The sequence below is a fragment of the Symsagittifera roscoffensis genome, chromosome 10, assembly GCF_963678635.1.
Source record: "Symsagittifera roscoffensis chromosome 10, txSymRosc1.1, whole genome shotgun sequence".
Taxonomy (NCBI): Eukaryota; Metazoa; Xenacoelomorpha; order Acoela; family Convolutidae; genus Symsagittifera; species Symsagittifera roscoffensis.
In genome coordinates this window covers 21982699-22009902 of record NC_087071.1, presented here as the reverse complement: position 1 = coordinate 22009902, position 27204 = coordinate 21982699, and the positions used below count along the sequence as shown (strand labels likewise).

General features: G+C 32.7%; 1 protein-coding gene across 1 annotated transcript; it reads right to left on the bottom strand.

Annotated features, from left to right (window-relative positions):
* Positions 1-1627: 1627 nt before the first annotated feature.
* LOC134855386 (uncharacterized) lies at positions 1628-26879 on the bottom strand. Its single transcript, XM_063871891.1, has 4 exons — positions 26778-26879; positions 26491-26617; positions 25310-25366; positions 1628-1906 (listed from the first exon to the last, which is right to left on the bottom strand). Exons 1-4 carry the CDS (start codon positions 26815-26817, stop codon positions 1735-1737), a joined length of 396 nt encoding a protein of 131 aa, XP_063727961.1. The 5' UTR covers positions 26818-26879; the 3' UTR covers positions 1628-1734.
* Between the last annotated feature and the right edge of the window lie 325 nt (positions 26880-27204).

Here is a 27204-nt window from a genome sequence, read left to right as displayed (position 1 = left end):
TCCGAATACCTTTTTTTTAGGTTTGAGTAATGTTTACAGCTCCTACTAGATGCAAACTTGTATAACTTCGAACCTGTTTTTCGATACGTCAATTGATACGTTTTTCAATAGATACCATTTTTTTAAAGCTTTCAGCCAGTTTTGTTGGCAACCTTGGTAAACCTTGCAAGACTTTGAACTGTTTTTTCCCAGGCCAGGCCTGGCTCTAGTGATGGCTTCAAGGATGGTCCTGAGATGGAATTAAATGGACAAACCACTGAATGTTCTGGCAGATTTTAACTGGTCTCGAGTAATTTCATGGAACATAATTTTTAGACTGCCAAAATCAAAAATTCAGCTGTCAGCTGGGCAGTGATTCTGCAAAAAAACTGTTAATGCTAAGCTTTGCGATGACATAGGTAATTAAGGTCAAAAATCTTGCATCCGATTTTTTTCGAACAAGTTTCAGAATGGGATTATTGACTTGGCACAAGCAAAATTGCGGGACAATTTCAATAGAAACACTATGACAAACGGTATCAGGTACAGAACAATTTTTAATTGAAAAATTTTATTTCGATGTCCTATTAACAAGACAAATCCCTGAATGTTGGGACACATTTTAACTGGTCTCGAGCAATTTCATGGAATATAATTTTTAGACTGCCAAAACCAAAAATTCTGCTTTAAAATTTGCGCCCTTTAAGGATCGAATTTGCCTCATAATAGCCTCAGCTTTTAATTAAGTTTAACAATTTGTATTGTAAAATGATGAGCACATTACTAGTCTTGATATCCTCTGTTTATGAGTTACAGTGATCTCGAAACTTCCATTGGAGTTGTAGTCACCAGCGGATTTTTTTTTGGGGGGGGGCGGTGCGGGCGGGATGGTGAGTTCCTTTTTGTACTATTTTGAGATATCCATTTTTGACTGACTGACCCCAAAACTTTTCTAAAGGCACCTTTGACACCAAATCATACTAATTTTGAGGGGGGGGGGGGGGGGGGGGAGCGAGCGACGAAAAAACTCATTTTTTTTTGGTCGAAACTTTCCAAAAAGTGCCTAGAAACGCCATTTTTATAGTGATTTTTGAAACCTCAGATATCAAATTGTTCGACTAAACAAAGGTCGACAAAGTTTTTGAAGTTTTTTTCAGCCCCCCTCGAAAATCAGCCCCCCTCGAAAAAACTCTAGATCCGCCCCTGGTCGGCGTCCTTCATTTCGTTCGTTGAGATGGCAATCTGTTGCTATTTCATTTAGTTTTTGCTACTCTTAGATCCATAAAAACATCAGCTCCAACAAAAAACAAAGCTTTTGGTGACTTTTCTATTTTAATTTATCGTAAATTTTGTCAGTTCGTTGTTTATGCACTGCTATGGTGAAAGAATTGCTATGGTGTCTACATTTGGAGTCTGAAAACTGTTTCGAACAATGATTTCGAAGTGAAACGAATTTGAAACGAACACAAAATAAACGAACCTCTCTACAAAAATGTGCTCTACCAAAGCTTTGAAAGAAAAACATATTTGTAATTTTATCTTAACTAGTTGTATTATACAATTATACAAATTTTTAGTAATACAAGTTTGTATGTAATTTTGGTATTTAATTTTGAAAATCGAAACTAAAAAATTTGTTTGTGACAAATTTGAGCTACTCATTCCATCAAAGCTACAGTGTGTCAGCATCAGATTTTTGATTAATGTAATCTGAACCCAAGTTCCCCAGTTCTACGCATTGTTGTTTCAATGGCACTAGTCCAATGTGGGTTCCCTCATCTCATAGTGGCTCTCTATGCCGCTGATCATCACTGGGTTGCAAACCACGGATGGTTCTTCAGAATTACCTGCAGCCCTGTACTCGTTATAGGGGTTCTCCGCATTATCGGTCTCGTTGTCCGCCATTGCCTCTGTATAGTCGTAATTCCTAATTAAAGAAGTCCAAGAAACTGTAATAAAACGTATTCATGTACATTCATATGCAGTTTAAGATTGTCCACGGATTAAAATCTAGCGCTGTAACACTAATATTTTCCCCAACTGTTAATGAGCGATGTAGCAAAATCAATCAGCCAAAAAAAATTGTCTTAACGCGGTACCAAGGGTTAAAACTTTAGGTCAGCCTTTGGGTCGGCAGGTGGTCAAAACTCTGGGGGACTGTAACACATACAGACCAACCCGCACCAAATCGGCACCTGCTAATCGGTCTGCAAGAACTTTACTCTTGGCTATCTAAAATTATCTAATGTAGTCCAAAAAACAGTCTGATCATAAGACCACACCCTTGGTCCGGGATTTAAATTAATAGTAGTATATGTGGGGTAGTTTTATCCGGGGGGCTGTCGGCTATCCGGTCTTCACTATATGTATTAAATAGGGAATAGATTTACCAAAGTATTAAGATAGGGAATAGGTTTCTCAATGTACTAAGATACCAAGTTTCAAATGGTAAGTTCTTTTCGGCGCCCGAATTTCCCATGTATTAGGGTAGTAAATAGATTTCCCTATGTATAAGGATTAGTAATAGAAATACATTGTATTAAGATAGGGAAAATGTTTCCCAATGTATTGAGATATTGAATAGAACTGGTAAGGTGTCAGTGTGATGGTAAGAGAATGGTAAGAAAAACGGTATTTTTGTGGATATTGTGTAGAAATGTCTAGTTTCTTCGCAAAAATCTCGGCGCGGGTTAACTAATTGGTAACTATCATTGGTTTTAAGTTATAGGTTTCAGATGGTAAAATAGTAAATTTCGAGAAAAAATTTTTGGCTCCCGATTATGCCGATGGTTGAGATTCTAAACGTTTTCTTAATCAAAAGACAATAAATTGTCAACCTAAACGCAAACAATTTGTTCAAAAAAATTAAGTCAAAGAGAACATGTACAAATTTACAGTATCATTTACAATTTTACAACATAAACTCTTACAAATTAGAGGTTTAGTTTGCATTCCATCAAATTCAGCTTCCCGTTTAGGGTAAAAATAGCTGTTTTTTTTTCTTTAAAAAGTGGCAACTGCATAGTTTTAAATCCTCTATTAGTTGACATCAAACTCACTGCCTTGTCCAGTACTTGTCGATACTTTGCCATCGGGCCATCTCCAGAGTGTTTCAATGCACGTTTGTTCACAATACTTGGCTCTTTTTCCCTCCCTTTGAAAATTGACATGCAGACTTAATAGGCTATGACAAACATATTTGGTCTTCATAAATAACCTTGTCAAATCACTCGTTAGAGCATAAAGATCATATTTGAGTGAGGTGGGGGGAAAAGGAAAAAGAGCCCAATACTTTACTGCTAAATTTTTATTCATTATTCAAAAGTTTTATTACACAGGCACCTAATTTGTGAGCATTTCAACTCATCCATGAACAATCCTGGTTCTCTCTTGTCATGTTTCATATGTTTAGCGCAGCAAGTAAGGAGGAAAAAGTTGTTTTTCGCATCTGCTCTGAAATCGTCAGTCTTTGATTTGCTGTTAATTTTTTTCTATTCGCTTGCTGGGAACGATACATTCAACTAAATCGTCATCTGCCAAAGCCAAAGAGGGGGAATCTGTATTCGCTTCGAGTTCTTCAAATTTGTTGACGTCGCAAAATTGATAGAAAAATTTATAATACAGCTCCAACATTCTCAACTTGACATACTGTTGTATAAAGAATCCTACTAAATTTGGTCCACGATGCTCTATAGTAGACTTAACAAGCACCACTTCTTACAAAACTTTAGCTACGATATTGAGTCTCTTGGTGAACTGTTATTAATAGCTTTATGGGTTTTCTCGACTCCAGTATATTTTGTTTTTGTTTTTTTTTGTGATATGTCCAATGTTTGGTAATCGTAGCAACTGTTTCCTAGCAAAATCATCGTTTCTGCTAACACACCATATAATGAATTTTCATCATCGAGTGGCCTAGCATCAACAACAGGATGAATGAAACTCTTGAATACTTTAAGCGGTGTGTATCGTACAAATCGATGAATTTTAGTACACTTTAGTTCAAGATTGTAAAAATTAAAGAAGTAAAAATTAAAAAGTGGTAATAAAAAAATTCCGCTGGTTAATTTGAAGCTCGATATCAACATTCGTTGCGGTTGTTTTAAGAAATAGTTTTATCCGAATATGTCATCATATATTCCCCAATGTTGTTTCTGGTAACATCAATATTTTTGAAAATAGGAGGGAAGTTGGAGAACTTTGCTTTTATTATCTGGAATACTCAGATCACATTGCATGCATTCAAATTTTTTGTCATTTCTAATTTTTTGCAGTAGTTAATTGGAAGTTAGAAGTCTTTTGAAGGGAAAGTTTTCTCTAACATGATTTTTTACGTTGAGATTGTTTTTAAATTGATCCCAACAACTACACTCCCCCATTTCTTCAAAGGAGTATCCTTTTTCTCGAATGTAATCTTTTCGAAGCTCGTTCATTTCTCTTTTCATGGCTCTTCTTTTGATGTCATCATCAGTTAGGCTTGGTGTAGCTTCCTGACATGGACAAAAGTGGAAATAACAACCCAGTGCTACATAAACAAAGGTTGCAATAACCATCAACACTGAAGCAATCATTCTATTCTGTTATCCCGTAGTGCAGTAATTCTCAAGTTTGCCTGGAGGTCTGGATGCTTGAAAAAAAGACATGATTCTATTTTTAAACGTACAAATTCGATTTTGCCTTGCCCTAATTTTTTTTATTTCTTCATTTTTGTCCCTATCTCAAATGCAAGCCTATGGGAATATCCTGACCCATGGAATAACGATAGAGTTGACTGGCATCAATCGCAATGATTGATATACACAGGTTGTTTAGTTTTTGATTAACGCCTCGTTTATTACTGCTTTCCTTGTGAAAAAACAGAGGGTCCACCGGTGATATCTTGCTGCCTTTTCAAGCAATTCCTTATCGCACGAAAAGAATGGGTAAAATTTATAGTAGGTTGACTTGTGTGGACAGATGTTCGCTTGATTCGGCATTGTGCAGCTGAACTTATAGCATGTCTATCCCTTTGACCTGCTAAAGTTCAATCATTTTCCGCATAACTTGAAGGGTAGGAACGAAATCTTTTTTGTTATATCACTGTAGAAAACTGCGGAATGCTGACATCGTTTCCTGTTCCCAGATAAATTTCAGATAGTTGTAGTTTTTCAGTCCCTGGGGTGGTTTGCTTTTCAACCGAAATTTTTTTATTGCTGACTTTTCAGTTATCGCAGTGTTGAGAAGTTTTTGATTATCATCAAACTCTTTATCGACAGGGTTGCTATTCTCAGTTTGCTGTAAAAGTCATCATACGAGGGTAGTTGGTGTTCATCAAGCTTTTGGGAGTATCAAACCTCTCGTATGGCATAAATTATTTCATCTTACCGGCTTTCTAAGCTTTTAGAAAAGAGACTAAAAAGTAGCTCCACCCAAAAAATTCACAATGTCCAGAAGTTGAATGTCTCCAAATTTGAAGGAATTAAAATCGTTGGCTTTCTTGATGACTGAAGATTGAATTGAGGTCTAACTTAATGAGGTTTATATCATACCGGCCACCGTTGAATCCAAATAATGGTGGAGTATTAATGTATTTCTCTACATGTTGCATCAAGTCAATCAATTGGTTTTTTTCAAACCTGAGAAAGTGAGTCGATGCGTCTGTTTCTTCCTCGTCCTCGATACATTCGTCTTCACACTCACTTGTTTCACTTTTTTTGAAGTTTCGTCGTTCGTTGTGAAGGCTGAAAATTGGATGTATCCATTTTTAAATGTTGCTTTCAATTTCCAAAAACTTTGATCGCATTTCGACGTTTTTTCCTTCAACAATTCCAAGTTTGCAGCAAATTCAGGAATGAGGAATTGTGGATCTTTATAACCTGAGTTTATCAAGTGATGACACATTGTGAAAAATGTGTCGCAAGTTGGACAGCGTAAAAAATTGAGGAAGTTATCGGTTTTATGAACATAAATAATGTGGTAGATGTATCGTAGAAGCTTCTCTGTATTCTCGTATTTACCGATATTCTGATGAGCTAATTATCCTACGAAGACTCCAACTTCAATGTCTATATCCTAGATGAAAGTGTTTTTCTCTATTACATCTTCAACTATTGGCAGATTATCCATCGAAACTCAACGAAACAGTTTGTGATCACATACAGATTTTTCAAGAATTTCATTTAGGATCTTGAAGGTGGATGTTTTAAGACTAATTGTTCCATCCAAAAGAACTGTAAGCGCTCGAAACAAACAAAAACTGGCATTGTATGGTTGTTTTGCGTTTTGATCCAAAATCAAACAATTAACATGGTGACTCTTCTGAAGTGGTTCGGGAATCACTGAATCTGGACATCACTTGGGTACGTTTTTGAGTAAGGCGGCAAAAATGGTCACATTTCTGATCAATTTGAATTGCCATTTAGTATTTCGACTCTCTTTTGTACCGAAAATCTTGCTCCTTGGCCTTGTTCTGAATAGTCGTCAAGTCTGCTTTAGTACAAAGCCCAAAGCAGCATAGATTTATCACAAAGTTTTTTTTTCCTGAAAGTTGAAACAAAGATTTTAACAGGCTTTTATATTAAGTAACACAAATTCAAAGCAATTTTGATGTTTGCTGCACAACCAAGTGTTTCAAAGACTTTATCCTGTTTTTTTGTTAACTAGATTAGCTTCTTGTTTGCAGAGTTGAAAGTTGAATACCTTGTGGTGCCTGTTTTCCATCTCGATATCTGTCAAGAAGTGTCGTAGCTGATCACAATCCTCCTCGTTTTCCACGATTTTATTCAAAACAGCAAAAGAATCACTCGTTTTCAAGCCATTTGTTTTCTGCAATGTTGTTGAAGTCATTGATAGCTCGGTAATTCTTTCTCACACGATACACATTTTGTTGATTTTGGGATTACTTTACGTGCTTCTTACTCGTAAGGAAAATCAATTCTTGCTGGTTGTAAGTGCAGTATTACATTCCGGAAGGAAATAACTCCCTGCACACAATTTTTGCGATGTTGGGCTTTAAAAAAAGAGATTTAGCCTGTAACTAAACTAATTCAAGGTACATGGTACCTAAAAAATAGGAGATTTACAGGGTCCAAAATCATTAAATAGTTTTTTCATACTTACATGGAACTGTTCAGAGTAATTGAAATTAATTTCAAGTAGTTATAAAAAAATAGAGCGTTTGCTTTTGTTGTATAAAAATCAGACTGAAATAACTTTTATTTGATTTTGCTCAGGGAAAATCAACTAATCAGAATTGAGCATTGTTTCTTAGCACTATTTGTTCAAGATCAACCAATCAGAGTCCAGTGTTTTCTAAAATTGAACTTTTTATTCGTTTCTTAAAAACTTAATCGTATAACCTTTTTCGAAAAATGTCAATCAAAAACAATTGAATTTTTTTGAGCTACTTTACAAGAAAAAACAAATATTTTTAAAATGACTTTATTATTAATGAAATAGATGCTGACTCTAACTTTTTTCACCACTTTTTGAAAGTTTTATTGTACAAAATAGAGTTATCCGACTAATTAAAAATCTCTTTAGAGAAACTTTCTCAATCAAAGAGTTAACTCTTGAATCATGTATTGAGTATCAGAGCTTTAAAATAATGGCTGAAATACACCTGACAAGGAAGGAAGAATTGTTTTTCTCGAAAACTTGAAAATGATCAAAAAATCGTATAATAATTTATCCAAGACTCCTTTTATCCCCTACCCATTTCTCACATTTGTCAAAATTTCCAAACAAGGATCTTTATTCGTCCATTTTTTAAGGGTTCTTAAAGTTCAAAATCCTGCCTGATCAGGTTTGGAATCAGTTTTTAGAGATTTGCAATGAAAAAATCATCAACTTCAACCTATCTCTCAAATTCATATCAAAATCAAAGAACTTGACTATCTACTAAACAATCGACAGTTTTTCTTTGATCATATACAAAAAAATCAATTGACTTGATGAGAAAACTTTCAGAGATGCTACTTGTTATAATTTTTTTGCTTGTGTTACTCATATCGGCGTTATTTCTTATTTTTAGACCAAACAACCTGTGGACACTTGTAGTTGCAATTTCCTTTGTGTTTTTTTTTGTAAGATTTAAGTCTTTTGAAGGTAAATTTGAACAGTTTTAGTGATAGGTAAGGACAATGTCAAAATTTTTCTAAAACGCAACTTCTTTTTGATTGGATACAACTTAATATGAAGGGAGCTGAAAATTGATTGGAAACAACTACAGACCAAGTCAGGAAAATCTCTTCCGATTGGTTAAACCCACAGATTTGAGTTGAAGTAATCCCCGACTCTTAACTCAAAATCGTTTTGTTTTCAAGTTAACTACCGTCAACTACCTCCGCTCTGAGCTTTAACCTTTTTAATTTCAACTTAACCACAGTCAATTATTTCCTCCCTCAGCTCTAAATTAGTCATAATTCTTGTTTATATACTGTATCTTTCACTCAACTTATTGCTCAAAATGATCTTCTCAACGCAAAACAGCAACCTCATGTACAGAAACTTCGCCTGATCTGCTACAAATTCAATTGCAAGAAACAGTCTCTTGAATTTTTTTGACACCAATGGACATCTCAATCCAAGTCTGGCACATGGTGGAGTTGATGCGAAGGGACTTCAACGAACAGCGTATGATGCAAATACCCATCACAGAGAACCATCTTGAAACTATGACAAGGATGAAGGAAGTGTCTGAGCATGTGGGAGTGGACTACCCATAGATTCCTGACTCTAGATATAAGGCTCAACCAGTCACGGCCTTCCTGTCTCCTTGGGAAGAAGAGATGGGATTTGCCGAAACTCTCATCGCAATAGACGAAGATGAGGGGTTCTCCGAAACAAGGCCTCAAAACACCCCACCTCAACCACCACTACAATTTCGAGCAGCTCTGCGATCTATAGAGAACCTTCAGAACTCTTGACAGCTCTTTGATTAATTTTTTTTGTCAATAGTTGTTGCTGGTCAATTCTTTCATCTTTTAAAAATTATTATCTTTTTTCTTATTCCTTTCAACTGTGAGAATAGTGGATGAGTAGTTCTGGGTAAAACCACCAACTGATTGAAAATATTTAGAACACGAAACAAGTCAGCGATAAAACGTTTGCACACATATCAAAAAAATTTTCTGTACACATGACAGAGAAAACACAAAAAGTTTGCACTAAAGTAGAAACACCTCATCATTTTTTCCGCCTTGTCAAAAATTGGAAACACTTTTCGCAATTTGTAAAAAAAGTGATTTATTTTTTTTTGCATCCTGTTGATCCAATTGAAACAATTTCGCACCTTGTGAAAAAAATAAAAGTTTTTGAAATATTGTCGAAATAATTGAATCATTTTTTGCGTCTTGACAAAAAAATAATTTGTTTTTTTTTGCACTGTTAGTAAGTACGTTTTATTAACTTTTGTTCAAAATTTAATTAACTAGAAATTTAATTTTGCATTACTGTTGATCAAAAACAACAAAAAACTAACGTATTAACAAATTTAATAGCGGTCCGAGTCATCAACATAGAAAACTTCTTAGCAATAAGATCAAAATTTTTTACGATACATTTTTGCTTGAGAACCAAAGTTAAATTGTTGGAATCTTAATTTTTGTTTTCACGCGCGTCCAAACTACATAGTTTTATATGGTAAAAGTTGCTTAAGCTGGAAAAATTTTAATTTTGACAAGATTCTTATAACAAATATTCAATTTTCAAAAGAAAAGATATTATAAAAAGCTGATCCGAGAGTCTGACATGATCCTCGACAGATCAATGAAGGTGTCTTTTGAATTATTTAGGCAAAAAAAGGAAGTCCACAGAGAAAATGAAGTCATGACTCATTCACTTCTAGAATCTTCTAAATATTATAATCTACACTTTAGCTCGTAGAAATTGATTTAAAGACCTTCCAGATTACTGATTAGAAATTTCTAAACTTTTTTAAAATCTAGCAATGTGCATCAAACATTTGGTCGATTAGGTTTTCGGAACAAATTCTAAAGAACAAACTCAATCAAAATTGTGGCACATGAATAAGAAAGTTACAACGAACTCGAAAGTTAACTCAGTTTTTAATTCAAACTTAGTTATTACACTTTTAAAAAAAAATTTCAGTTTTTTAAATTGGGTTTTTTTTATCGGAATTAAATTTTCCTGATCCAAAGCTTAATTCTTAAAGACGTAACAGGGCAAACTACTAGGAGAATTTTTAGAGACATAATCACTATGCACAAAACCATGACAATAATTAAAACTAAGTTTTGCGTCCTCTAAAGGATCAGTTACACTTTTCTCCTCTTATAACAAAGAATTTAATAAAACACCTAGTGTTCTTTTAAATAACGAGGCGCTACCCCTAAACAAAAATCCAACAATCTTAGGGGTGACATTTGATCCAACACTTTGTTTTGCCACTCACTGCAAACAATCCGCTGAAAAGGCCAGACGCAGGATCGGAATCCTGAAGGCATTAGCAGGATCAACCTGGGGTCACTCCAAAGAAACCCTCCTCCTAACTTTTAAAGCTTTAATTCGCCCCATACTTGACTATGCAGCCCCCGCATGGTCCCACGCATCAAGTAACACCTCCATAAATTGCCTGCAGGTTGCCCAAAACCAATCCCTTCGCGTTGTTACTGGATCAAATCTAATGAGTTCCACTGCTCACCTGCACAGTGAATCTGAAATCCTAACGGTCAAAGACCACCATACCCTTCTGTCATCTCAATTTTTTTATCTCTACCTATCGTTCCCACCATCCCATTAATTTTATACATTCACATCCCCCTCCTCCCCGTCTACTTCGCCCCTCAATTATAAGCTGCTTCAAAGAAGACACCCAGAAAATTTTAACCGACTTTTCAGTCTACGCAAACCAACCTCTAGTTCTGGACGACCGAGACGAAGTCTCCACTTTTATTTTTAACTACTACAAACCAATTTTAAAAGACAACCATACCTCCCTTGTAACCAAGTTCCTAGCCGAAACCCCTCCGTCTAAAGTTATTTGTATCCCTCCCCCAAAGATTGACCCCTCTGAAAAATCTCTCCCACGTCCCACTCGCTGTAAGCTCTCCCAACTCCGGTCTGGCTACAGCCGGCTCCTTAATACTTACCTATCTCGCCTCGACAGCTCCATCTACCACCTTTGCCCAACCTGTTCCCTTGCCCCCCACACAACATGTCACCTTTTCAACTGCTCCCAAAACCCCTCCCCACTCACCCCAGCAGACCTGTGGCTTCGGCCGGTAGAGGTTGCTAAGTTCCTTGACCTGGAGACAGAAGAGCCCAACCCGACCCGCGTGGGCTAACAACAACAACAACAATAATTAAAACAATCATTAATCTTGAACAAATCAGATTCTGATTTTGTGCTTTGAACTTTTACAATTCTGCCCAGAAACTCTGAACCAAGAGTTTATGTGGAAGCAAGTTTTTGATAAGAAATTAGATATTGTCTCGTGAATTTTTCCAATTTTGTCGTTTCTTCGCAACGCTAAGCTCCTTTCCGTCGTCAAATATGTTGAAATTCTGGAGTAACCTGATGTAACAATACTTGAATAGAATCTTTGTTTGAACAAAGTGTAACGACAGTCATTTTCTCTCCCAACTCCGGTCTGGCTACAGCCGGCTCCTTAATACTTACCTATCCCGCCTCGACAGCTCCATCTCCCACCTTTGCCCAACCTGTTCCCTTGCACCCCACACACCATGTCACCTTTTCAACTGCTCCCAAAACCCCTCCCCACTCACCCCAGCAGACCTGTGGCTTCGGCCGGTAGAGGTTGCTAAGTTCCTTGACCTGGAGACAGAAGAGCCCAACCCGACCCGCGTGGGCTAACAACAACAACAACAATAATTAAAACAATCATTAATCTTGAACAAATCAGATTCTGATTTTGTGCTTTGAACTTTTCCAATTCTGCCCAGAAACTCTGAACCAAGAGTTTATGTGGAAGCAAGTTTTTGATAAGAAATTAGATATTGTCTCGTGAATTTTTCCAATTTTGTCGTTTCTTCGCAACGCTAAGCTCCTTTCCGTCGTCAAATATGTTGAAATTCTGCAGTAACCTGATGTAACAATACTTGAATAGAATCTTTGTTTGAACAAAGTGTAACGACAGTCATTTTCTTGATATATATAATTCTTTTCATCTATTCTCTGCAAATATTGGCTAAATGATTCTGCAATTGAAACCAAATAAAAATTACTATTCTTCAAAGAACATAGACAGTTGTGAGTAGAGACATAAAGAACTTGGGTTACCATGTGGTTTTCGTAAAACTTGTTCAAAAGAGAAACACCATTTGATTTTTCCTTATAATCTGAACAAAAGCTAACAAGAGCTTAACACATAGCAGCGGCCATCCATAACAAGAATTTTTTGCAGAGAATGGTGGATTTATGTAGGATCAATAAGGCCTACACAATTTCCATATTTGTAATTTTTGTACAAAACATTCAATTCTTGGTGCTACTTTCATATATGGAAATTATGATGACTCATACTGTTTACTTCGTTTTTCATTTAATCTCAAAAATATTTCTTTCATTTCCACTGATCTGATCAGTTTGCGCTTCTATTTAAAATGCACTCAAGAAAAGTCAGTGGTCCCAATCACATTGAAATTTCAAAAAGTCACAAAAAGAATTGGGCGATTTGCTCGGTTCCAAAAACCCTGTAAGGGGAACATTCATTTTGAACCCTGCTTCCATTTTTTTGAGAAAAATGAGTTGGGGCAACTCGAAAAACCAACCTTGGTGAAAAAGAAGGAGAAAAAACATCATCAACAAGGAATACTGTTGTTCTTGATGCTGAAACGCTTGTACTTCAATGTATATGTGAAGCCTATCTGGTAAAGAATCAATTATGGAAATGGTACTCGACATCTGCAATAGAATATATGAAATAGCATCATACGATATGAGAAGGGTGTGTTTCAAAATCGAGAAGAGCAGCATGAACAATCCACCCTACACTCAGATTCGACTCTTCACTGCAAAGAAAAATGAAGGGTTGAAGCAAGTTGCCTATGTCAATTCTACTTTGAATGATTTCAAAGAAATTTCCCAAAATTAGGGAGAATTTTTGTTTGTTGATAATTGTAAAGCTCAGCAATGCTTTGGAATGCTTTTTTTTCGGTAATTGAAATGTTTTTTTTCTGACTGAAGTGTCTATTTAGAAATACAACCTTGGATTTTTCAGAATATTTCTGGCAAAACAAATAATCGAGTCAAAACTAACTGAACGCATTAAGCGAATATCAGTTGATTTTCCAGTGTTTGTTCAAAAAATTTCATATGTGTTCTGCTGTTTCCATCTAAATTAAGGTGAAAACTCTTTTACTTCAACTTTATAGCAAACAAAAACTTAAATTTAATTGAAAAAAACTCGCGCAATTTTTCAAATTTTTCTATTTGACTGATCACTGTGATTCATTTTCGAGCAATTTCGATTTTTTGATTGACTACATCAAAACAAGTCAGATGCTAAACAGAGGAAAATAAAACAAATTGTTATATTTCTTAACACGAAACACTTAGAAAAAAAGTAAAAAATTGTCAAATTTTTTTCAACAGTAGACGTGTAATTTAGCTAGAAAAATTTCATTATCAAAAAAACTCTCAAAGTTTGAAATAGATATTTATCAGATTTCAAAGCTAATTGTCTTCGAAAAAATAAGAATGATGGAGTGATGACGCTGAAGAGGATCTCGATAGCTTTTTGTTGTACTGGAACCCATTAATTTAGTATAAATATGTTTTCTCGAATCAGAAGAGTAATTCCAGGCTTATGAACAAAGTTTTCAAATAGAAGACTTAGATTGACTTCTTAAAAAATAAATGACAAACAAATGGAAAATCCTTTAAAATAAAAAAATTTAAGAAAAGGTGATAAATTGTTTTTGAGTGAATCGATGCTATTGTTTTGAAATTTTTTACACTAAACCATTTTAATAGTCTCCGAGTGTCTTACCCAAAACCTACACAAAACCGTTCTATTATTCTAATAAAATCATATCTGTGAATACTTTGTACTGTTAGTTTTTGTCAAAAGTGATAACTTTTTTAAAAAAGAGAAAAACTCATTTTTTATTAGTTGCCATCAAACTCGTTAAAACTTGCATAATAAGTAAAGTTTAATTCTGATTGATTGAAATCAAAACATCTAATAGTTTGTGAAAACTACTACTTGATTCTGATTGGTTAATATCAAAACTATTGAAAAACTCAAGACAAGTAAAACTCGATTCTGATTGGTTCATATCAAATTTTTCGAAATTTCCAAGATAAAAAAGCTTGATTCTATTTATTTGACATCAAAACTATAGAGTAATCCTTGATAAATTAAACTCTATTCTTTTTTTTTGATTTAAAATTTTTGAAAGTTCCCAAATAAGAAAAGCTTGATTCTGATTGATTGAACTCAAAAGTATTGAAAAATCCTTGATTCAAAAAACTCCAAATGGATTGGTTGTTGTCAAAAATTTGAAGTATCCATGATAAAAAAGTTTTGACTCCGATTGGTTGACATCAAAATATCTAATAATTTTTTAATAAACACTGCCTCATTCTGATGGGTTGATATTGAAACTAATGAAAAACCCAAATTGAGTAAAGCTCGACTCTGAATGGTTGATATCAAAACTTTTGAAAAATCCTTGAAAAGTAAAACTCGATTGTGTTCGTTTTTATCAAAGTTCTGAGAGTTCCGCGATAAGTAAGGCATAATTCTTGATTGATTGATTTTAATTTAGCTGCACTAAATATGATGAAGCAAATTCTGATTTTCCGTCACGTTGAAATAAAAACGGCAAGAAGCTTGCATGACTGTTAACTTACTTTTAATCAATTCTTGGGACGATTGAAAATTAGTGTAATTCTTCTACTTAAAATTGTGGGACTTTTTAATTCTCCCATTTGTTATCAATTACTTCCTTACTTATTGAGATGTCATCACTGAATATAATTGAAATAGTTTCATATCTTGAATGTGGTTTCATATCTTGCACCCGTCAATAGGCATCAAAACATTGTAAAACCTGTAAAAAAAAAAGTAATATAAATTTAAAGTATCCCAATTATTTTTTTCTTACATATAGCAGCAAGGAATTGAATATTCATTCCAAGAAGAAGCCTTCCCCTTGTCGAAATCATGTTTCAAGTGGTTGGAAAAAACGCTGGGTAACCTCCATGGTACATTTTAAAAAAGGTATGAAAACAGAGAACAAGTTACTATAAAATGTTTTTAATGAGCAAATATAACCAGAAAAAATCTAGAAATCTGTACAAAACTCTAATACTTTGATAAATTTTGGTAAAAGCTTGATTCTAATAAAAAGTACGAAACAAATTCAACACATGTTCAGATATGCTTTTGTTCAACGGGTTCAATTAATGATAAAACAATTAATGATTTAAATTATTGTGAAAATCTTATTGGAACTTGATCCAAATGTTTTTAATCTACAGTGAGAATTGCAATGGTTTTATGCCTACGGGGTTTTTGTTGTTTTATATTTGCTGTAAAAGTACAAATTATGAACTAAAAAATGGATACCTATTTCTTAAAATTTTGTAACAAAAGTAGTGAATAATTTTAAAACATCGACTAATTGGTTCGTTTTTCCTAGCTATCATTATATAAACTGCTTAAGTTAAGGTTTTCGTTCAAATCCTTAGAGTAGCGCATTTTCAAGCAGACAAATCAAGCGCATTTTAAGAAACAAACTTAATGATGTTTCTACTGTTTTTGAAAACTGACGATGAAAAAAAAGATGAAAGTTTGGTTAGTTTTCTTAGATCTTGAACAATTCGAGATAATAAAATACCTAGAAATGCAGTGGAAATTCACTTCAAAAGTTAAAGTTAAAGCAAGAATATACAGTTATCTGGATCAAAAAAATCCTCTCCGAAGCTTCTATTCAAATAGGGTTTTTGATACAATCTTTGCATCGGAATCATAAACGATCTTCATTTTTTGAGTAATTTTTTGTTAGAAGAGGATTCAATTGGAAAACGGTAGATCAAGCAGAAACCAAAAAAAGGTCTAAGTTGAAAATTTAAGAGGAAAGTAAAAAGGAAGTTCAAATTGTTTTTTAAGGTTTTTAGTTCATTTCGTTTCAATTCAGATTATAAGTTTTAGCTTAAGAAAAATTTCAACATAAAAACCATCAAATATCGGTACTTATGCGTAAAGTATCCCAAATTTCGTTTTTATTTGATGAATGAAGTAAAATACATAAAAGTTCAGAGGTTTAAAGGCTATTTTCAATGATGTAAACACAACTCCGAGTCAAAAATTTTCAGTTTTCCCACTTAAACATCTATACTGTTTTACTGAAATCAAGCAAAAACAATTCTATAAAAAGAAATGGTTTTCCTTTTCCTAGCAAGTGTCTTCATTGGCTGTAACCAATCAAAAACTTAAATTATGGAAAAAACTGAAAGAAAACAAAGAAATACAGAATTTTAAACAAAATCGAAAAATTTTTGAAATATATCAACTTTCTGACAATCGAGTTGAAATTTTGGTGAAATTCTCAATGTAAATTGGTCCAGATCTTTTTAACCTACAGTAGTAACTGAAATAGAATAATTATTACAGCAAATCGGTGGTATGAATTTGCAGTAAAACTGTATACTAGGAAATATTGATTCAAAACGTATTCGCTAAAGCTTTTTCAATACATCAACTTACTGAATTGTTTTTCCAGCTATCATCTTATAAGTTTCGTAGTTTTTTGTCTTAAAATACGTTCATGGAGTACCGTGTTTTTAGGCAGACTTTTGAAGGCTTTTGAAGATCATAGTTTTCAGTTTTTTCTATCGTTTTTCAACGATTTTAGAAAAATTTTTATCAATTGACAAATTACAGACAAAACTTGGAGTCTTTTACTAGAACTTCCAGATTGAAATTATTTAACTCTGATTTAAAAGTCACTTCAAAAACATAAGGAAAAACTGAATTTTTGTAGGACCTTCTTCTTTTCCTATCTGTTCTCAATTACTTTCTTATTTATTGAATTGTCTTCAAGGAATAGAATTGAAAAAATGAGTGTGGTAGATGTTACACCCGTCAATAGGCATCAAACATTGTAAAACCTGTGGAGTTTTAAAGTAACCCAATGAATTTTTTCTTACATATAGCAGCGAGGAATTGAATATTCATTCCAAGAAGAAACATTACCCTTGTCAAAATTATGTTGTTCAAGTTGATGGAAAAAACGCTTAAAAACCTCCAAGGTACATTTTTAAAAAATATATGAAAACATAGAACAAATTGCCCTGAAAAAAGGTTTTTAATGAGCCATTATAACCTGAAAAAATGAGAAATCTGTACAAATTTCTAATAGTTTGATAAATTTGACATGAATGATTCTAATAAATGGTATGAAACAAACTCAACGCATGTTCAATTATGCTGTTGTTCAACGGTTTTGATTGATGATAAAACAAACTCGAGCGATCAACAGATTTAAATTATCGTCAAAGTCTTATTGGAAATTTATCCAAAAGTTTTTAATTTACAGTGAGAATTGCAATGGTTGCATGCCTACGGGGTTTTTGTTTTGTTGTTTTAAATTTGCTCTAAAAGTACAAATTATGAACTAATAATTGGTTGAGTATTTCTTAAAAATTGTAACAAAAGTAGTTGATGAAACATCGACTACTTGGTTCGGTTTGCTTAGCTATCATTCCTAAATTAGTGTTTTGTTTGAGTCCATAGAGTAGTGCATTTTCAAGCAGATAATGGTGGCTTATGCATCAAACATAATGTTTTGTTTTTACTGTTTTCGAAAACGAACGATGACAAAAAGATGAAAACTTGGATAATTTTGTTAGATCTTGAACAATTCCAGATAATAAATTACCTAGAAAAGCACTGTAAATTCACTATTTAATTTAAAGATAAAGCAAGAACATTTAGTTGTTTGGATCAAAAAAGTGCTCTCCGACGCTTCTTTGCATGTGGATTTTTTGGTGAAAACTTTGCATTGGAAAAATTTAACGATCTTTGAAATGATACAAATTTACATGTAAATTTCAATTTTTGATTAGTTTTTTTTTCAAAAAGGATTCAATTGGAAAAGAGTAGATCAAGCAGAAACCAAGAAAGGTCTAAGTTGAAGTTTAAAAAAAAATGGAAATTTCAAGTATTTTTTAAGGTTTTGAGATCATTTTGCTTCAATTCAGATTATAAGTTATTACGTAAGGAATACTCAACAAAAAAACCATCAGATATCGGTAATTATGAGTAAATTGTCAGAAATTTTGTTATCATTTGATAGACGAAGTAAAATACATGAAAATTCAGAGGTTTGAAGGCTATTTTCACTGAAGTAAACACAACCACATGAGCGAAAAATTTTCATATAAATGATAGAGTTTTCCCACTTTTACATCTACATTGTTTTCTTGAAATCAAGTAAAAAACTCCTATAAAACGAAATGAGCTTAAATTATTATCGGTAGATCAATCAGAAACCAAGAAAGACTTAAGTTGAAACTTTTTGACAAAATCAAATGAAAATTTAATTTAAGTTATAGCTTAAGGAAAATTTCAACATAAAAACCATCAAGTATCGGTACTTATGTGCTTATGTGTAAATTATCGAAATTTTGTTATCATTTGATGAACGAAGTAAAATACATGAAAATTCAGACGTTTCAAGGCTATTTTCAATGAAGTAAACACAACTTCGAGTCAAAACTTTCCAATTAAATGATAGAGTTTTCCCACTAAAGCATCTACATTGTTTTTTTGAAGTCAGGCAAAAATAATTCCATAAGTGTGTTCAATTGCTGTAAACAATCAAAAACTCAAATTATGGAAAAAACTGAAAACAAAGAATGAAATACAGATTTTTAAACAAATATGAAAAAAATTGAAATATATCTACATTCTGACAATCGAGTTCAATTTTTGGAAAAATTCTCAATGTAAATTGATCCAGATTTTTTTTCACTTCACAGTAGTAACTGAAGTAGAAAAATTTTTACAGCAGATCGGTGGTGTTAATTTGCTGTAAAATAGTATACTAGGAAACATTGATTCGAAACGTATTCACTGAAGTTTTTTAATAAAAAATACCTGTTTTTATAAAAAAAAATCCACTTAATGAATTGTTTTGCCTTGCTGTCGTTTTATAAGTTTCGTAGTTTAAAGACTTTGAGTACGTTCATGGAGTACCGTGTTTTTAAGCAGTCTTTTGAAGGTTTTTGAGAATCAGAGTTTTTTCTATCGTTTTCCAACAAATTTAGAAAAGTATTTATCAATTCACGAATAAAAGACAAAGCTGGGATGCATTTGCTAGAATTTCCAGATTAAAAATTATATAACTCTGATTTAAAAGTCACTTCAAAAACATAAGGAAAAACGGAAAATTATACTTTAATCTGGTTGAGAAATTTTTTTACTAAAAAAGGGTCTTTTGCTGCTAATTTTTCTTTGGATTAGAGAATGTTTGCTCAAACGATACTGTTTTTTATCCAAAAATCAAATTGTGAGCCGAATGTTATTCAAATTGTATGGGAAAACACGCGAATTGGGAGAAGGTAGAAAAATATGTTAAAAATTATTTCATTTTTCGGTGAAATTCGAAAAATACTATCTTGGTTTTAAGTTAAGAATGATGTTCTAAGAAAAAATTGAAAGTCAAAACTCTCACTTTTCCTTAAATGAGTTTGTTTGTTGAAATTATGGAAAGCGTACAGTTTTCACGCATATTTCCTTTGAAATTAATTTGAAGATGAAAAATGATCGGTTAGTTGATACAATTTTTCCATTAAAATGTTTTTCTAGTTTTTAATTTATTGTTCTGTTAGAGGAAATTAGATAAAGTAGTAACCAAAAATATGCGTTCAAATTATAAATTTTTTTGAATTGTCAAAGAAAAATTACCAAAAAGCTCTGCTTTAGAATTAATTTTAATTATTTGGCTCATTGATGACAAGAACTGATGAACATGTAGAACCACTTCAGATTATTAAGAAAGTGTACGCATCCACCAGTTTTTAAAAAATAAAAAAAAAAATTTGAAATTTGACATAAAAAGTTCCTCAAAGTCTGTTTCATATACGAACCTAGGTTGATAACTAAGATAAAAACTTGGATAAAACAAGTGTTTATGGTAAAAGAGCAGAAAAATGAATAATTTTCGCAGAAATCACCTTTTAATTCTCCTACAAATGAATTTTGATTAAATTTTAATAACTATCCAATTCTGAAGATTCGAATCATGGAAACGGTCAAAACTTCAAAATTCATAATAAAACTAATTCTTCGAACTGAAGTTTTTTACACTAAAATTCACCTCCAGGACAGAAAGTTAGTAGCAAATTGGATATAGAGCGTAAAAAGAATAGTTTCGGACAGATGCTGAGTCTAATTGGATGACTTGTAAGTAACAATTTTTTCGAGTTTTTTTTAAAATTGCAGCTGCATTTCAATTAGGTTGTAGCGTAGTGCAGGTACATAGTGCACTTTTTGGAAGACTAACATCATCTAATAAAATAATTAATAGGTCAATTTATATCAAATCTTATCGTGTCTCAAACCAAATAAACATAACCCTTCATTCCACAATCTAAAGGTAAGAAACCAAGGATAATTACCAATTAGGTAACGTGGGTCGAGATTTTTGCAAAATACTGGACATTTTGACACAAAATCCGGAAAAATACCGTTTTTCTTTCCATTCTTTTACCATCACACTGAAACCTTAGCAATTATATTTCCTATGTTAATACATTGGTAAAACTTTTCCCTATTTTAATACAATGAATTTCTATTACTTATCCTTATACATAGGGAAATCTATACACCACTTAAGACATGAAAAATTTGGGCGCCAAAAAATACTTACAATCTGAAACTTACCATCTGAAACTTGATATCTTAATACAATGGGAAACCTATTCCCTATCTTTTTACATTGGGAAATCTATTCCCTATGTTAATACATAAGTTGAAGACCGGATAGACTCTAGCCAGTATTATTACATAGAGGTCTTCACTCCCCTTCCGGCTGAATCTACCCGACAAATACTCCTGATAGTCGCATGACTAGCTGATTTTCCAAACCATTCAGTTAGTTTTTCGCGTTGTAACTTTATTAGAAAAAATCAAGTCGGGAGATATAAAAACAACTGTTTGATAGCTGCTTGTATAGAATTGTGACATCCTTTGATTCTAACAAATCGTACGAATTAAGTTCAACGCATTTCTCAATTGTTCATTTATGCTTTTATTCAAAGGTTCCGATTGATGATAAAAGAAACTTGAGAAATAATCAGGTTCAAATTATCTTGAAAATCATATTGGAAAGTAATCCAAATTTTTTAATCAAGAGTGAGAATTGCAATTGTTGCTTGTCTACAGGATTGTGTTGTTTTGAACTTGCTGTAAAAGTAAATAAAAAATGAATACGTTTTTATCCAAAATTTGTAACAAAATAAGGGATAATTATGAAATATAGACTAATTGGTTCGTTTTGCCTAGCTTTAATTATATAATCATTCTAAATTAATTCTTGGATTAAGTCCACGGAGTAGTGCATTGTTAGGCAGACAAAGGGTGTCTTATGAATCAAAAAAAAATAATTTCCTACTGTTTTTGATAACTGACGATGACAAAAAGATAAGAATTTGATAATTTTATTGGATTTTGAACATTTCCAGATATTAAATTTTTTAAAAGTGCACTGGAATTTCACTTCAAAAATTAAGTTTGAGGCAAGAACGTACAGTTATTTGGATCAGAAAAGTCCTCACCGAAGCTTCATTGCAAATGGATTTTTTGGTGCAAACTTTGCATCGGAAAAAAAACAAACGATCTTTGAAATTATACAAAATTACATATAAGTTTCCTTTTTCGAGTATTTGGTTCAAAATTGCTTCAATTGGAAAACGGTAGATCAACCAGAAACCAAGAAAGATTAAGTTGAAGTTTTTTGACAAAATCAAATGAAAATTTAACTTAAGTTATAGCTTGAGGAAAAATTCAACATAAAAACCATTTTGTTAGACCTTATCCAGATAATAAAATACCTAGAAATGCACTGTAAATTCACTATATACGTTAAAGATAAAGCAAGAACATAAAGTTATTTTGGATAAAAAAAGTCCTCTCCGACGCTTCTTTGCAAGTGGATTTTTTGGTGAAAACTTCGCATCGTAAAAAAATAAACAATCTTTGAAATGATACAAATTCACATATAACTTTCATTTTTCGAGTAAGTTTCGGTTCAAATTGGATTTAATTGGAAAAAGGTAGCTCAATCAGAAACCAAGAAAATCTTAAGTTAAAGTTTTTTGACAAAATCGAATGGAAATTTAATTGAAGTTAAAGCTTAAGGAAAACTTTAACATAAAAACCATCAAGTATTGGTACTTATGTGTAAATTATCAGAAGGTTTGTTTTCATTTGATGAATTAAGTAAAGTTTCATGAAAATTCAGATAATTTAAGGCTATTTTCCTTGAAGTAAACACAAATCCGAGTCAAAAATTTTCATATAAATGATAGAGTTTTCCCACTTTTACATCTACATTGTTTTCTTGAAATCAAGTAAAATTACTACTATAAAAATGAGCTTAATTTAAGACACTCAACAAACTGTAATGTTTTTCCTTTTTCTAACAAGTATCTTCAATTGCTGTAACCAATCGAAAACTCAAGTTATGGAAAAAAAATCAACAAAAACCAGGAAATACTGAATTTTAAACAAAACTGAAAAGAATTGGAACAAAGTATTTTCTGACAATCGAGTTCAAATTGTTGTGAAATTTTCAAAATAAATTGATCCAATTTTTATTCTACAGTAATAGCTGAAACAGTAGATTTTTTTTACAGCAAATCAGTGATTTTAAATTGTAGTAAAAATTTATTCTACGAACTACTCAGTCGAAACGTATTTGACAAAACTTCTTACTAAAAAAGTACATGATTTTTATAAAATGTCGACTTACTGAATTGTTCTGCGTAGCTATCAATTTATAAGTTTCGTAGATTATAGTCGTTGATCACGTTCATGGAGAACCGTGTTTTTTAACAGAATGTTGAAGGCAGTGAGAATCCTAGTTATTTCTATCGCTTTCCTACGATTTCAGAAAAGTATTATCAATTGACGAATAAACGAGAAAATTGGGAAGTCTTGCTAGAATTTCAAGATTGAAAATTGTATAACTCTGGACTAAAAGTCACTTCAAAAACATAAGGAATAACAGAAGAATATATAGTAATCTGGTTCAGAATTTCTCAGAAAAAAAAGGAATCTTTTGATGCCTAGTTTGATTTGGATTAGAGAGCGTTCGTTCAAATGATACAGTTTCCATTTAAAATCATATATTGAGCAAAGTTTTTTTCAAATTGTATTGGAAAACACTAGAATTTGGAGGAGGTAGATCAAGCAGAAACCAAAAATATGTTATTTTTGATTTGACAGAAAAATAATAATGAAAATCATTTCACTTATTGGTTATTTTTTGAAAAATTGTTCTTGGTTTTAGATTAGGTATAATAGTCTAAGAAAGAATCGAAAGTCAAAACACTCAAGTATAGACATCTTAAAATTTTTATTGTGTTTTTATTTCTATCGTTTACTTAAATGAGTTAAGTGAAATTATGGAAGATAATTTAAAATTAATTTGGATATGAAAATGATCGGTGAATTGATACAATTTTTTCATAAAAAGTTCATTTAGTATTTCATTTCTTGTTCTGTAGGAAAAAGGAGATAGAGTAGTAGCCAAAATTATGCCTACTAATTATATATTTACTTGAATTGTCAAAGAAAAACTACTACAAAGCTCTGCTGTAGAAATAGTTTTGAAAAACATCAGGGCTTAAAGATGACAAGAACTGATGAAGGTGTGGAACAACTTCAGATTTTTAGAAAAGTGTACATATCCATAAATTTCTTTAGGAAACATATACTTTTCGAAGTTCGACATAGAACATTCCTCCAAATCTGTTTCATATACGCTCCTAGGATGATAGCGAAGATAAAAACCTGGATAAAACAATTGTTTATGATAAATTAGCAGAAAATTGAATATTGCTCAGAAGTCACACTTTACTTTATTAGTTTGGATTTTTATATCAAAGTTTTAAAGTTGTCTCCTTCAAATTAACTTTGATTAATTTTAAATAAAAGTCCATTTCTGAAGATTCAAATCGTTGAAACTGTCACCAACATTTCAAAATTAATATTAAAACTAGTTCTTTGAACTGATGTTGTTTACACTAAAGTTAACCTCTAGGACATAAAGTTATTAGCAAGTTAGATATAGAGCTTAAAAAAGAAAAGTTTCGGACAGATGCTGAGTCTAATTTGATGACTTGTATGTAACAGTTTTCAAATTTTAAAATTTGACAATTTTTCCGAGTATTTTTTAAATTTCAGCTGCGTTTCAATTAGGTTTTAGCGTAGTGCAGGTATAAAGAGCACTTTTCAAAAGATTAACATCATCTACTAAAGTAGTTAATAGGTCAAATTATATCAAATCTTATCGTGTCTTGAAGTTTTATTGAGCACTTCCAAGTATATAGAGCACTTTTTAGAAGATTAACATCATCTAATAAAACATTTATTAACTTAAATTATATCAAATCTTATCGTGTCTTGAACCAAACAAACATAATACCTTCATTCCACAATCTATACAAAAAAAAATCAATGGTAATTACCAATTAGGTAACGCGCGCCAAGATTTTTTGCGAAAAACTAGACATTTTAAACAAAATCCGGAAAAATAACGTTTTTCTTTCCGTTCTCGTACCATCACACTGAAACCTTACCAATTCTATTCCCTATCCTGAAACATTGGGAAATCTATTCCCTAATTTAATACAATGAATTTCTATTAATAAGTCTTATACATAGGGAAATCTATACAATATCCTAATACATGGGAAATTCGAGCGCCGAAAAAAGCTTACAATCTGAAAGTTACCATCTGAAATTTGGCGTCTTAATACATTGGGAAACCTATTCCCTATCTTATTACATTGGGAAATCTATTCCCTATGTTAATACATAGGTTGAGGACCGGATAGTCTATAGCCTGTGTTATTACAAGTGGTTCTTCAACCCCCCCTTCCCCGGCTGAATCTACCCGACATATACTACTGATAAATGCTTGACTAGCTGATTTTTGAATTCATTCAGTTAGTTTTTGACTGATACCACTCATGATTTGATCTTTCTTGGGATGTTTAACTTTTTTTATCTCTAATTATACCTGATTTTAACATTGGATCGGAACTCTAGCAAAAAGGGGCAGAAGTCTTTCCATTCAACGCTGTTTGCCTCTTTCAGTGGTCTAACATGCAAAAAAAAATTGTACTAACTGGAAGTCTGGACTGTCGTATTCAGTTACTGGTTTCTCAGCAGCCTCGGTGTTGTGACTTTAACAGCAAATATCAAGTCAGGAGATATAAATTGTTGGCTAACTGCTTGCATAGGATTGTGAGATACTTTGATACTGTTTTTTAATTTTTTTTTCAATTATTTTATCATTGTTATTTCGAACTTAACAAACAAAAAAAAATAGAAAAATGATAAATTTTATACCAAAAAGCAGCTTTGTTCTGACCAATATCAAATAGTAGAAATAATTTATGACCTATGTCGTCTTTTTTGTGCGCAAAAGCATGTTTCACACCTTAAGTGCAGATTGAGTCCTTGGACGCCGGAAATTAAAACACGTTCAATTTTGACATGGGTTTCAAAACAATATGTCTTGATAGAAAATCTGTTTGTCTCCATTACCTCTCAGGGATTCGGCCTCCTCTCAGGGATTCGACCCCCTGCCGACCCAAAGGGTCCCCCCTTTGATACTTTTTCAGAAACCCATTTTTGGCCAACTGACTCTAAAATTTTTCTAAAGGCGCCGTCGGCACCAGTATATACTAACTTTGAGGGGGAGCGCGCGCCAAAATAAAACGCATTTTTTTTGTCAAAATTTTTCAAAAAGTGCCTGTTTTTTCAAAAATGTTTTTTCAAAAATTTGCCTGCAGCGCAGAAAATTTGGCCAAAGTAGTGGCAAACACAGTGCTTTGGGAGAGCTCGAAAAATCAATTTGGTCAACCTAAAAAAAAGGTCGTTAAATTTTTGGAAATTTTTTTGAAAATCCGCCCCCCCCCCCCCCCTCGAGAAAATCCTAGATCCGCCCCTGCTACCAACTATCCTGTGTTAAAATCAGCGGATGATTTGAAAATGTGTTCCAATAAATTGCTCACTTCCAAGTTAATAGGATTTTGTAACATCCTTTTGACTAACATTGGCTCGCTTGGACTTTATTTTCAATTAAAACAAGTTAAGTAAAACATTGCAGAAACATTCAAGAATATTTATTTTTGTTTTAACAATCCTATGTTATTTTTGCTCAAAATTATTCTCAAAACTTTGCCATTTACAGTTATCTCTAACATTAATTATTAGTTTTTTTTTGTGAATAAAATTTACCGAATAAAAAAACGTTACTTCATATTCGACAGCCACGAGAACAAAAGCAGATGACAATCGTTACCTGTTGCAGGAGCGAACAACACAAATCGTCACAAGTGCGATAACAATTAACACCACCAATGCAACCGACACAGCGACGCTAATGACGATGCGGAGGATTGAAATCTCATCATTGGTTGAACTCTTTTCTATTAAACGAGAAAGTTTTCTATTTAAACGAGAAAATCCGGAGGAAGCAAGAAAGTAATGAATTTAAAAATACTCCTTCCAGAAGGTTTGATTTTTTCATAAATAGAGGAGAATGTTTTTGTTTGTGAAAATTAAAATGACGATAACAGCTAAATTTACCTGAGAGCGTATAAAAATGCCTTGTGAAAACATGAGGCATTTTTTCTCCGTACAGTGATGGCTGAATCTCCAGAGAATAGTTTGAATCAGGAATCAAGTCGTCCAAACTGAATTCGCAAAACGCCACGGGAGCCATTTTGCACATAGAACCATTAAGGTGAGTTTCAAGAGCCAATTGCTCTTCATTTTCTCCTGACTCGAAATTAAAGAGCTATGAAACAAGAAGGAAGAAGAAATTAGCTATTTCAATCATTCTTATATAAAAAAAATTCTTCTTTTTTTGAGGCACCAACCTTGGTTTCAAATACAAACTGGTCTCTATGGGGAAGATAGCTCTGGAGTGTGAGAGTGAGCATGCAGTTATTCGAATTGCAGTCTAAGGTAATGACCATGGTGAAATTGATTTCTAAAAAAAAGCGGTAAACTC

Excerpts from the sequence above, each read along its gene's own strand:
- LOC134855386 (XM_063871891.1), bottom strand. The coding sequence starts at position 26,817 with ATGCCTCATGTTTTCACAAGGCATTTTTATACGCTCTCAG. Across the intron at positions 26,618-26,777 it reads GCATTTTTATACGCTCTCAG|AAAAGAGTTCAACCAATGAT; the intron begins GTAAATTTAGCT and ends CTCGTTTAATAG. Across the intron at positions 25,367-26,490 it reads GTTGTTCGCTCCTGCAACAG|TCACAACACCGAGGCTGCTG; the intron begins GTAACGATTGTC and ends TTGCTGTTAAAG.